General features: G+C 41.1%; 2 protein-coding genes across 2 annotated transcripts in view; one reads left to right on the top strand and one right to left on the bottom strand.

Moving 5' to 3' along the window:
* LOC109974728 (nucleoprotein TPR-like) overlaps nucleotides 1-367 on the bottom strand; it is a 49,172-nt gene extending 48,805 nt beyond the window's left edge. Inside the window, exon 1 of the mRNA XM_020625079.1 lies at nucleotides 3-367. Within this exon, the coding sequence (XP_020480735.1) occupies nucleotides 3-136 (134 nt within the window). The 5' untranslated portion in view covers nucleotides 137-367. The remainder of the gene's footprint in view (nucleotides 1-2) is intronic.
* A 120-nt stretch (nucleotides 368-487) lies between these two features.
* odr4 (odr-4 GPCR localization factor homolog) lies at nucleotides 488-13,119 on the top strand. The gene is made up of 14 exons (XM_020625078.1): nucleotides 488-892; nucleotides 1,146-1,249; nucleotides 1,548-1,664; nucleotides 2,074-2,166; nucleotides 2,782-2,888; nucleotides 2,968-3,004; nucleotides 4,422-4,498; nucleotides 6,186-6,321; nucleotides 7,244-7,291; nucleotides 7,586-7,705; nucleotides 7,800-7,911; nucleotides 8,802-9,005; nucleotides 11,551-11,604; nucleotides 12,265-13,119. The coding sequence occupies exons 2-14, from the start codon at nucleotides 1,151-1,153 to the stop codon at nucleotides 12,333-12,335; spliced, it is 1,275 nt and encodes a 424-aa protein (XP_020480734.1). The 5' UTR covers nucleotides 488-892; nucleotides 1,146-1,150; the 3' UTR covers nucleotides 12,336-13,119.
* Nucleotides 13,120-13,557: the final 438 nt, after the last annotated feature.

Here is a 13,557-nt window from a genome sequence, read left to right as displayed (position 1 = left end):
ACCGCTCATGCTGGGTCTTGAGAGCCTCGTTAGCATTCTGTAGCTCCGTTACAAACTTCTCGAGCTTGTTCTGGGCACCTTTCGGGAGTTTGTTCAGCTCCGTCCGCCCCAGAACCTGCAGCAGAACGGCAGCCATTTCCACCAATCCTCCCCAAAAGTAGTAAATGGATAACAAGCTAGTAATCTGGTAATGTATCTCGCTCGTAAGTCCGTCAAAGCACACTTATACAGAAGCAGGATATCTACCCCAAACTTTCAAAATAAAGCAACAATTGACAATCAAGTTACGCCATATACAGTATGAAAGCTACTCTCATGTGAACCACCTTTAGGGTTTAGTGGGTACTGCAAGTTTTATTTTGGAAAGCAAACGTTCTGTTAGTTGTTTGTCTTTCGTTGTCTAACTTAACCATTTGACCCCCCGATTTGACCTCGACTCGGCCATTACGACAGAGACGTGCGACGGAAATACGTCACTGTACAAAGTATTTGCAGAAATGTAAACGTTGAACCTTTTGGCGTTATATTCCAAGATTCGGGGAGAGGTAGCGTTAATTGTTTAGGGATGCGATTAAGAAGAGGTCAGATTAAGCACCTTAAAAGACAGTTGGTTATGGTTAGGATGAATGTTATTTTCAGATTAAAGTAAGAGGAAATACATATCTACGTTGAAACGTATGTTACTTCACTTTCCCTAGAATCTACTCGCGCATCTTGGAATCTAACGTTAACAACATTGTGAAATTCTGCTTGCTGACGAGCCTCTGCCAGCTGCTTGCCTTCTGGTTCACATTTTAGTCAGTGCATTACTTCTGCCAGGTATTTCCTCACGGTACCAAGACAGGTTTTTGAAACTGAAACTGAAGCTGTAGGAGTACTTTTGAATTACAAGGTTGGCCATCACGTCTAATGTATTTTATTAATGTCAGTTAATGTTAGCTAAAGTTAGACGTCCCCCAAGTTAACAGAGCTTACATTTTCCAAGATTTAACTGCTTGTTGCTTTAATTTAGTCAGCAACTGTCTACGTCTTTAATTGTTCTTCCACATCTCAACTTTCCCAGTCTCATTGCAGACATATTGGTAAATTAAAAAACAGTGGCTACTCTGATTTAATCTTACCATCTCTGTCCATTTTCTCCTCAGGTGGTATGGGTCGTAGCTATATTGTAGAAGATGCTGTGGAGGGATATCTGTGTAAATTATGTGAGCAACAAACAAGTCCAGTCACAGGATTACTTATTGGACAGGTATGTTTACAGCTGTCTAGCAATAGACCACATTTAGACTAACAGTTTGCCATCAGTGACATAGCAGCTATACGTTGGTCATAAAACTAAGGAAAAGCCACTTCATTGTAATACAGGACAACACAACCTGTAGAAAACGTGTTCAGGATATCAACTGGATCATATATCTCTCAAGTAGTGCCATGTTTAAATTTAGTTTGATATATTGCAGTGTTGTATCTCATAATAGGACTTGGTGTGATATAACTGTGTGTGAAATGAAGAGACACTAACTCATAATAACGATTAAATATTTCAGAGCTCAACCCAAAGAGATTTTGTCCTCATGGCAACTCGGACGCCCCAAAAGGAGGGGTCTACTGCAGGAACTGCAAACTGCATGGACAAGGAGTGGGTTGCTGAGCATGCCCGGCAGGTGGGCAGAGAGGGACACAGTTTTTACCCAGCACACATGCATGCAGTCTTGAGTATTTAAATGGCTATTAAAGTTCAGTACACAATTATCTGCCTTGTGCAGGGTTTTTACAACACATTTTGTTGATACAGGGAGCTCAAATACTTAATAAATAATATATTGTAAATAAAAACAACATCAGAAAGGCTTTCACTGAATTGAAGTAGTTTTAAAACATATGTAGCTCCATGTGCTGGTGTGAGTACAGAATCCAAAACACTGAGCTTTATGTATACAAGATGTACTGTATACACATATGCAAGATAAGAAAAATTGCCTGAAAATGTGTTTTTGCCTGTGTATTTGCAGGCTATTAAACAGTTGTGTAGATTTGAGGTATGCATTTGGCTCTGGTCTGATGTGTTTCTAGGTGTCCAGGATGCTGCCTGGAGGCCTGTCTATATTAGGAGTATTCATCATCAATGATAATGATGGCAAGGACACAATAGCCATACTACGGCAGGTGAGATTCTTATAAATACACTGTACATATGGTTTTGCATGTTTAAGTCAAATTTCTACTATCTTGTTAGACCTGATGCCAAATTCTTATCTTTCTTATCTCAAAATGAAATGTGATAAATGTACTCTTGGACTAATTTCCATGGCAGTGACATACAGTCATTCTCTGCTTTTTGTGTCGTTCCATTGCAAAAAAAATAAATAAACATGAGCTCGAACATTTCCATGTTTGAAGAGTACATGATGGGGGAGGTGTTGTCATTTGCATCTGCATACTTGGGTGCTGGACGGATTAAGACAAAATGGGCCCCTGTGCACAGAGAAGTAAAGGCCCCCCCACCCATCCTATAGGACCATCAGCAGTTTTGTGTGTCTTTATAGTTGATCTGCTACATCAAGGTACATATCCTGGCTCTAAGACACAGGAAATTAAACTTGTTAATTAACATAATTAATTTGCGGCCAGTACAAACTCACCACAAATCCTTGACCTACCTCAGTTTGTTACCAGTGTGTAAGCCAACCATTACCTGCACATTTGTTTATATGCACACATTTTTGAGTATTGTATCCATCTATTTCCCTGTGTGCATGTGTGTGTACTGTCTATGTGCAGCTGGTTTTTGTGGTGGAGAAACTGATTTCCACGGAGCATCTATGGACCCCAGCAGATGATGACGTCACAGACTATGTCACACTGCAAATCAACGCCAAAACCAAAAAGTATCCTTTTGCATAGTCTTCTCACTGGGTCAGGCAGATCCCAGGTAGTGTGTGAATCTTCTTTAACCACACATATCAGAATCATCTGCAAAACCTTTGATATCAAAGACCCTAAGGTTAGTTTACACCATTCACTTCAAACAAAGCAGAAGCTTCTACCTGCAGTCTGTACACATAGCCTAGTCCATATTGCCTTCAAAAACTACTGAAGCCCTCTGTTTTATCCTATTATTTGTAATGTTTAATCCACACTTCAGAATGGTTTAGAGCCGAGAAATGTTGCCACTGATTTACCGAAAAGAAATCTCAAATGTAGCAAGTTAAGCAGCTTTACAGAAACCCTCCAGCGGTCCAGTCAGTTGACTGGGCATGATTTGGATCATTGATCAGGCCTGTGACTCGCACTCAGGTTGTTTTACCTGATTTAAGACCCAACATAGAGATACATTGCATATGTGAATTATTTGCCCATTTTTTGTTATTCGGGTCTGTGTTTCAGCCCATTCAATTTGAAATAATGGAGCATACAGTAAATTACCAAGTCTCATCTTTAATTTTAGCAGGTTTATGTCAACATTGAAAGAATAGTGTGAGATGTACAGTATAGCCCTTTTAATATAGTGACCCAAATATCAAGGGTTTAAAGGTAACTGGACCCTTGTCTCTTCTTAGAGAGTTGGGTGTCATTTCAGTCATAGTTCATGCACAAAAATCACACCTTTCAATGAGAGAAACTTCAGTACTTTTTATAAGAATCTACTCATAAGTTTGATGGTGCCTGGCCTTTTCTTACCTTTTGTGTGTGTGTGTGTGGCAATTATAAGTATGTTTATCTGTCTGCTAATGTGTTCTTTCTGGGAGGAGATAAGAATAGCTGGAGAGGAACGAGCACCACCTCACCCATCAGACATGGTGGTGCTTCTGTTATGGCTTGTGCATGTATGGCTACCAGTGGAAATGACACACTGGCATTCACTGAGGATGTCACTGCTGATGGAAGAGACCGTGTGAATGCACTGTTAGACAGGAGCTCTTTGTTGTTCAGATTCAGCCAAAGGCATCAAAACTCAGTGAGCCACATTTCATCACACAGCAGGACAGTGATCTAAGCATACAGCCAAAGCAACCAAAGAGCTTTTCACGGTGAAGTGGTGGAATATCCTGGAGTGGTCCTAGTCTGACTGGGCTGTGTTCCACTTCCTGAGGACTAGAGGCAGAGTTACAAGATACTAAGTGTCTGTGGGTTGAAGACTTCATTAACAGCAAAGAATCTTTCACAAACTATTGAATATGCTGATTGTGTTAGACATAACATGTCAAACTGTTACTTTTGAACCCTTAAATTTGGACCACTATATGTGATAAAGTGTCTATTTGTCCAAAACTGTTCATTTCAAAAAGAAAACTGCTGAAGCACAAAGCTTAAAGAACAAAAACATCTTACCAAGTACACCTCAGATTTGTTATGATATTTAGATTCAGACACATCATATTGTGTTGTTATCAATCATATCGTTACCCTTGGCTTTTCAGAGCACGGCCAAACCTGCAGACTGGAAGTACCAGTCAGGTGTGTGTTCCAACTGGACTACGGAGCTGAATAAACCTTTGTGAAGTTAGGCCTACATTGCACTACCTGCAGTAATTTTTACAGTGCCTTGCGAAAGTATTCGGCCCCCTTGAACTTTGCGACCTTTTGCCACATTTCAGGCTTCAAACATAAAGATATAAAACTGTAATTTTTTGTGAAGAATCAACAACAAGTGGGACACAATCATGAAGTGGAACGAAATTTATTGGATATTTCAAACTTTTTTAACAAATAAAAAACTGAATAATTGGGCGTGCAAAATTATTCAGCCCCTTTACTTTCAGTGCAGCAAACTCTCTCCAGAAGTTCAGTGAGGATCTCTGAATGATCCAATGTTGACCTAAATGACTAATGATGATAAATAGAATCCACCTGTGTGTAATCAAGTCTCCGTATAAATGCACCTGCACTGTGATAGTCTCAGAGGTCTGTTTAAAGCGCAGAGAGCATCATGAAGAACAAGGAACACACCAGGCAGGTCCGAGATACTGTTGTGGAGAAGTTTAAAGCCGGATTTGGATACAAAAAGATTTCCCAAGCTTTAAACATCCCAAGGAGCACTGTGCAAGTGATAATATTGAAATGGAAGGAGTATCAGACCACTGCAAATCTACCAAGACCTGGCCGTCCCTCTAAACTTTCAGCTCATACAAGGAGAAGACTGATCAGAGATGCAGCCAAGAGGCCCATGATCACTCTGGATGAACTGCAGAGATCTACAGCTGAGGTGGGAGACTCTGTCCATAGGACAACAATCAGTCGTATACTGCACAAATCTGGCCTTTATGGAAGAGTGGCAAGAAGAAAGCCATTTCTTAAAGATATCCATAAAAAGTGTCGTTTAAAGTTTGCCACAAGCCACCTGGGAGACACACCAAACATGTGGAAGAAGGTGCTCTGGTCAGATGAAACCAAAATCGAACTTTTTGGCAACAATGCAAAACGTTATGTTTGGCGTAAAAGCAACACAGCTCATCACCCTGAACACACCATCCCCACTGTCAAACATGGTGGTGGCCGCATCATGGTTTGGGCCTGCTTTTCTTCAGGAGGGACCGGGGAGATGGTTAAAATTGATGGGAAGATGGATGGAGCCAAATACAGGACCATTCTGGAAGGAAACCTGATGGTGTCTGCAAAAGACCTGAGACTGGGACGGAGATTTGTCTTCCAACAAGACAATGATCCAAAACATAAAGCAAAATCTACATTGGAATGGTTCACAAATAAACATATCCAGGTGTTAGAATGGCCAAGTCAAAGTCCAGACCTGAATCCAATCGAGAATCTGTGGGAAGAACTGAAAACTGCTGTTCACAAACGCTCTCTATCCAACCTCACTGAGCTCGAGCTGTTTTGCAAGGCGGAATGGGCAAAAATTTCAGTCTCTTGATGTGCAAAACTGATAGAGACATACCCCAAGTGACTTACAGCTGTAATCGCAGCAAAAGGTGGCGCTACAAAGTATTAACTTAAGGGGGCTGAATAATTTTGCACGGCCAATTTTTCAGTTTTTTATTTGTTAAAAACGTTTGAAATATCCAATAAATTTCGTTCCACTTCATGATTGTGTCCCACTTGTTGTTGATTCTTCACAAAAAATTACAGTTTTATATCTTTATGTTTGAAGCCTGAAATGTGGCAAAAGGTCGCAAAGTTCAAGGGGGCCGAATACTTTCGCAAGGCACTGTATAAATTATTCATAGGTACTTTAGTAGAACTGACTTATGTCACTCTTTGTTTCAGGAGGAACTCAAAGTTTGGGCACAGCAGATTAAGAGTGGAGTTTGTCTGACCGAAGGAAAAAGGCTGCCAGAGGACACAGAGCTAACAGCAGGACAGGTTGTAGAAATCCAACAGACACTGAGAGGACAGCACATAGGTTAATCTGTAATCCTTGTATTTACCCACAGAACACTGCTAACAAAACCAGTTTTTGGAGCCTTGCTCATGGGGCAGTTGTTGATAAAGATTTATTATTCACCTCCTTTCATGTGCAAACTGACTCTAGAGCTGCAACTGAGACCACTCAGTCCAGCAGACAAAGAAATGCATTGTAATTCTTGCAGTGCATTGCATTGACCACAAGGTTGTAATGTACTACAGGCCAAGTGCATTACTTTGTATTGTGAACCCAGTTATTCTACTGACTGAGACAGAATGAAATGATCATGGCCTCAATAACTTATGGTTCCTTTCTCAGAGTACTGCAGGAAATGACCTCTGTCTGTCCATAAATTCTGTGATACTTGTTGGTACTACTTTTAGGACTAGATGTGAAATATCACATTTCTTAACCTATCACTCTTGGCTTGGTCACAATCCTAACCTGTTAAGGGTTTGTATGTACACCTGTGGTAAGCTGCCTAGGTTAATTATATAAACCTGCAAATACATATACAGTAGTTGTTGAGAATGTCATAAACCAGTGACGTCGCTCTCTGTCCTAGATCTAGTCCTGTTTCTGGCTGAAAGTACTGAGAGTGTAGGAGTAGTAGTGGTTTTAGTCCCATCATCACTTTCAGCACAGATTCTTTGATTCTGAGACACCTGATCAATATGGGCTCTGACCTTCTCTGGGCTGTTAGTGGGTTAAACACTGCCCAACATACAGACTGCTCTCACCTAATTATGCAAGTAAATATATACATTAAACTAGAAGAACTACAGTACATGTAACAGCAGTAATGAATCTAACTGGGTCTTTGGACTGTGAGAAAGACAGGAGAGTAATTCCAGCCTACTGTCTGATATTTCTCTTTAGAAGAGGAATGTGAGGCAGACGTACACATGTCAGCTGCTCATCACACCAGTAAGACACACACACACACACACACACACACACACACACATACACAGTTGTGTTTTTAAAAACCGTTACATAACATAACGACTGCATGTCACAAGCTTGTGATTGTTTATTTAATTCAACACTAATGTGTTTCTCATTAAAAATAAATTTAATTGCATTCTATATTGTATACAGTGCATCATTATAGCTATGAATTGCCAATTTTTCCATTGTGAATGCTGAGTAAATACATGCTCATTGCTAAAGTAAAGCTGCAGTGTTCATAAAAGAGGACCATGGTGTCCTGTGTGCTAGGATGAAGAGAGGCTAACAGATGTGGTCCAGCAATGCGGAGGCAGTGTGTCAGTCAGAGGAGCAATCCACAGCAGAGCTTACCTGCCCAGCAACAAACTCAAGGCCAAGTTTGCTGAGAAGGTACTGGATTCATATACTGTATTAGACCTACTGTATATGAAATGCAACTGAAAGACAACTCCAACATTTTGTCATGAAATCTCCATTTGGACAGATGCTAAAGAGGGATGTGGTTTCAACAGTGTCCACAAGGGTTCAGATGCTTGTGGAGGAGCTGCTGGCCTCAGAGGAAGAGAGCCAGGGAAGAAGAGATGAACGTCAGACAGGTATGCACACATGTGAGCTAACAGGAGTTTGTTCCGCCAGTCATGTGGTCAGGGTCATCTGTGAGTTTAGGGTCAGCCAGTCCCAGAAGAGAGGCAAGGATTTTTATACTAAAGGTTTGAATGGGAAGGGTTGAGGTTGCCTTACTTTGCAAAACTCTGTTTGACAAGAGTGAAATACAAATAAAACAGTACTGGGCAAGCACTAGACAAACACAAACATGCATCTAGGTCAAAGGTCAAAGTGTCTATTTGTCATATGCACAGTTAGGAAATGCATTTCCCTGTACAATGAATGGGAGCATGAGTATAGTTCAGTGAAAGTGACTGAATATACAGGAAATAGTGCAGGACAGGGTTATAAGCATGTTTATTAATTGTGTGGCTTTTTGTCACACACTTATCATCAAAAACTTCTGTGATTGTCCTTACTGTCACTGCAGTCAACTAGTATCACTCCCTCTCTCTGGTTCTATTATTTTGCCAGGCATTTATATAAAAAGTGTAAAACTGCTGGGTAATGGTTGCTGATCTTAGCACAGTTCAGTCAAATTGAACTCTGAGCAAAGTGAAGGCAGGCTCAGTGTGGAACTGGAAACAAATACAGGTTGTTCTTTTCCTCATTCTAATGAATAGGGAGAAACATCCTTAGATCAAGTTACTCATTTTTGACTCAAGACATTGTTGGGAAAAGAATGGACACTATCATCTTTCTTCGGTTGCCATTCAGATTAACAGCAAAATTTACAGTCTCACTCTAGTGTCTTTATTGATAAGCACAGTAACGTTAGGCAACATTTTAATTTAAACCAATGTATCAGCATTTTCCTAAATATTTACTAAGTATTGAAGCTCTTTCCTTACTGTACCACTGACTCTGTCTCTCTCATCAGAGCATTTCTGCCTCCCACGCCGTGTTTTTTGTCCTGTAAAAGCATCCAGCCCAGTGTGCGTGTGTGACTACCAGTTTAGTGATGAGGGCCTGTCTGAGGTGACTGACAGGCTGAAGGAGATGCTGGACATCACCGCAGCTGAGGATGACTTAGACACCAGACAGGAAATGACTGCTGAAGTCATAGCAAGTGATATTACAGCAGGTGGGGAAAGACTGTATGTTTGCAATAAATTTACTGTGCGGTTTGTGTATCTAAAGTTCACCTAAAACTGAATACTCTAAATAAGTCATTTCCACAGCTGATCAGTTTATTTATAAAATTCACACTGACAATGTTAAAAAAAACCTGTGCTCTCTCATTACCAAGCTTGTCCGCTCACTATGCAGTTGTCCAAATGTTAATAACCACAAAAACTCTGTCACTGTCTTTCTTAAAATTTGCTTGGGAAGAAATGTGTAAAGGTTTGTGGTATTGATAGTAGGATCAGAATCAGAATCACGTTTATTGGGCAAGTATGTTTAAACACACAAGGAATTTGTCTCCGGTACAGAGGCTCTTAATGTGCTTGTAGGTTAGGTGTAGGCCCTTGCACAGGTCCCTGGGGAGTCGAGATGTTGCAGGTTGTAACGCAGTGCCATGTTGACTGCATTAACCACTGACCTATTTGCCCAGCATTCAGTCCATTGATAGAGGGTTTCTTGGAAACTGGGATGATGGTGGAGTGTTGAAGCAGGAGGGGACTTCACACAGCTCCAGTGATCTGTTGAAAAAAGTGTGAAGATGGGGGGCAGCTGATCAGCGCAAGCTTTCAGACGGGAGTGGGTCACACCATCTGGGCCTGGAGCCTTTCAGATTTTTTGTTTTACAATCCATCCGTCACTGTTGATGGGGGCAGGTGTGGACCAACACCTGTCTGCATGGATCATTAACTACCTCACAAACAGACCTCAGTTTGTCAGGCTGCGTGACTGTGTGTTGGATGGGAGCAGCACAGGGGACGGTGCTTTCCCCCTTTCTGTTCACCCTCTACACGTCGGACTTCAAGTACAACTCCCACCACTGTCACCTACAAAAGTTCTCAGACGACACCACCATTCTGGGGGGGACAAGTGGGAATATAGGGGCGTTGTTACTGACTTTGTGAAGTGGTGTGAGGAAAATCGACTGGTCCTGAACACCACTAAGACTAAAGAGATGGTGATTGATCCCTGGCGGAAATCACCAGCACTCACTCCGGTGAGCTTTCAGGGCTCAGTCATTGAGATTGTGGACACCTTTAAATACCTGGGGGCTCATCTCAACAACAAAATGGATTGGACTGAAAACACTGATGCCCTGTACAAGAAGGGCCAGAGCCGCCTCCAGTTGTTGAGGAGACTGAGGTCCTTTGGTGTGCACGGGGCACTCCTTTGGACTTTTTATGATACTGTAGGGGCATCTGCTGTTTTTTTTGGGTTGGGTAGGAGGTAGCACGGTCAGGGACAGAAAGAGACTAAACAAGCTGGTCAAGAGAGCTGGTTCTGTCCTGGACTGCCCTCTGGATTCCATCAAGGACAGAAGGATGCTGGTAAAACTAACACCCATCATGCATAACCCCTCCCATCCCCTGCACCACACAGTTCTTTTAGCACAAGACTATATCCCCAGTGCAAGAAGGAGCATTACCATAGGTTGTGCCTCCCCACAGCCATCAGACTGTACAATACATCACTGCAGTGATAAACTAGGTGAAAGTATGAGGGACTATGCAATAGTCAACTGAGGTGCAATACTCAAATCCTGGGGGTAAAATTCATTGTAAATATTCACATATGTAAAATCTTGTTCTTGATTTCTCTCGAATACTTTATATTATCTTGTTTTAGGTATTTTTGAGTAGTTTTTCAGAGATCCTCATGGCTGAAATACAGGTATTTCCCCCATTGCGGGATTAATTATGGAAGTAATATTCTTGTCCTTGATTTCTTGATCTCTTGAATACTATATTTTGTCTTGTTCTTAGGGATTGTGATTTGTTCTCAGGGATTAATTGTGGGGGGATCATTCTTGTTCTTGATTGTCTCTCAAATACTATATTCGGTTTGGTTTTAGGAATTTTTTTCTAGTGATGCACCGAAATGAAAATTCTGGGCCGAAACCGAAAATTTAGGATGCACTTGGCCGAAAACTGAAACGAAATCGGTGTGTTTTTTTATTCCGGCCCGAAATAAAAATGGCCTTTTTGGCCGAAAATTTTCGGCGGCCGAAAGTTCGGTGCACCCCTATTTTTTTCTCAAGACGTGTGTGGTGTTTGTTCTTATGGTGTTTTGTTGCAGCTCTCTGTTGCTGCTGGAACACAGGAATTTCCCCATTGTGGGATCAATAAAGTCCTACCTATAAAAAGGATCTGTGCAGCTGGAACTCTGGCAGCTGGATTGTGCTGTCCCTGGTCGATTCACTGAGCCACGTCTCGATGAAGCACAGCGCAGCAGAATATGAAAAGTCAGGGTTAGTCTGGTTGACAAGGAGTAGTTCATTCATTTTGTTGGCTAGAGAGTGGAAATTTGCAAAATGGATGGACGAGAGTGGCATTTGGCTGCCTTGCTGGTGTAACTTCACCAGGGCACCTCCACAGCAGTAGGTTATTGCAGTCATTGGAGAGGAATTTTCTGATTTCCATTCTTAACCAGATTTTTCCCAGTAACTAGGTCTGAGTTCTTGAGATCTTATTTTGTTGTAGTTTATGAAACTGTGTTTGTGTTTCCAGAGCTCAGTGTGGAGCCAGGTGAACAGCTGGAATCCTCAAGAAACAACTACACTGGTAAAACACTTTGTACTCTTTCCTGTTGCATTTGACAGCACCATGTGGACTTGGGGTTACAAACTTTTTCATGATATTAAAATGACAGTCAAGAACAAACCTCTTCTGCTTTCTCAGGTTGATCTCTCATAGTTGAGACAGACAGTAGTTAACTTTGTTGTAGTATGTCAATTGACAACATTGTCCAAAATATTTTTCCATGAAATATAGGTAATTTATGCACTTGATACTGTGGGGTTGGAGAAATATGTTTTAGGCAGTCCAAACTGAATATTGGAATGTTGCTACACAACTTACAATAGCAGGTGTTTCAATTAGTTCTGCCTGCCATACATTTCCTTAATTTTAATGTATGCACATTCATCTGCTGGAATATACTAGTCACACTTATCACTTTTTACGTTGTAACAAACAGGCTGCTTTAGAAAGTTGGGCCAGACTGGGGCACATTTTTAAGAAAGAGGCTCTGGTCAAGGGGCCCTTATCCATCAATGATACCAACAAGCCAGCTACCTATCATATTCTGAGTCCCCCTCCCTTCAGGCTCTGCCCCTAGTTGCAAATGAAATACTTAAAATTCTTTCTATAAAAGGTATGATGTGTGTTTGTGCACATGTTTGTAAAAGCACTGTCCTGATTCTTTTTTTCTGTGTTGTTTAGGTGTTGCCATAGCTACTGCTGTCGCCCTGCTTGCCACTGCCGCCTCAATGCTCTATCTCACTGACATGTGACACAGACACATGCACTAAAATAAAGTTTTGTTTTGAACATTTCTGGCAAGTGTCTGTTGGTTGAATAAGAAATCCATAATGAAATTTCTATTGTAGATATGGTGTCAAATGTGCACATCTGCACTCACCAAGAACAAATCTGTATGAACACTGTCTGAAGTGAGAAACGTGAGACAAAGGAAGAATAAGAGAGGGATGGACAGACACTGCTGCAGAGGTAAAGACTGAACAGTTCCCTCTGGAGCTCACTGTTTATCTGTTCATTAAAAATACTATTGGCTATTTTCTGTTGCTATTTACTGTACCTGTAGATGTAATACAGTTTTATATTCCACCCTGCCAAAACTGCACTGCTCCAGGCCCTTCATCCAAGTGTGGATTGCAGAGAAACAACCTTGCATGCGATAACTATTGTTAAATGTCCTACACCACAAAAAAGTATGTAGAGAGGTGACTTTACATTGACCTCTCAGGTCCAAGACAATGGAGTCTGTCTAGTGCCTTGTAATTTGAGTATGACAGAGGGGATGTAAGGCATTGTGTGTAAAGCAGTGTCTATATACATCAGTAGCAATGTTATAAAGAGTGAATGCTCATGCCAAACTTTGCTCTTTGCCTGGAGAGATCACTGATTTCTGTACACTCTGAGGCCATTCATAAAAGTTTATAATTAAACAACACAAAAGACAGAACGTGTGTTCTTGAGTTTATTGTATTAATTTCAATAACACCTCCTAATGTTTGCTTTGTGTGGGTGATGTAAAACCCGATTCCAAAAAAGTTGGGACACTGTACAAAATGTGAATAAAAACAGAATGCAAAGATGTGGAAGTTTCAAATTTCAATATTTTATTCAGAATACAACATAGATGACATCAAATGTTCAAACTGAGAAAATGCATCATTTTAAGGGGAAAATAAGGTGATTTTAAATTTCATGGCATCAACACATCTCAAAAAAGTTGGGACAAGGCCATGTTCACCACTGTGTGGTATCCCCTCTTCTTTTTATCACAGTCTGCAAACGTCTGGGGACTGAGGAGACAAGTTGCTCAAGTTTAGGAATAGGAATGTTGTCCCATTCTTGTCTAATACAGGCTTCCAGTTGCTCAACTGTCTTAAGTATTCTTTGTCGCATCTTCCTCTTTATAATGCGCCAAATGTTTTCTATGGGTGACAGATCTGGACTGCAGGCTGGCCATTTCAGTACCCGGATCCTTCT

This window comes from Monopterus albus, unplaced genomic scaffold, assembly GCF_001952655.1.
Source record: "Monopterus albus unplaced genomic scaffold, M_albus_1.0 scaffold345.1, whole genome shotgun sequence".
Taxonomy (NCBI): domain Eukaryota; kingdom Metazoa; phylum Chordata; class Actinopteri; order Synbranchiformes; family Synbranchidae; genus Monopterus; species Monopterus albus.
This window is presented reverse-complemented; position numbering and strand designations above follow the sequence as displayed.

What these genes read in the sequence shown, in the direction of transcription:
- odr4 (XM_020625078.1), top strand. Translation starts at nt 1,151, where the DNA reads ATGGGTCGTAGCTATATTGTAGAAGATGCTGTGGAGGGATATCTGTGT. An exon ending in TTGATATCAAAGACCCTAAG is followed by an intron (nt 3,005 to 4,421) that starts GTTAGTTTACAC and finishes TTGGCTTTTCAG; the next exon opens with AGCACGGCCAAACCTGCAGA. An exon ending in AGGCCAAGTTTGCTGAGAAG is followed by an intron (nt 7,706 to 7,799) that starts GTACTGGATTCA and finishes CCATTTGGACAG; the next exon opens with ATGCTAAAGAGGGATGTGGT.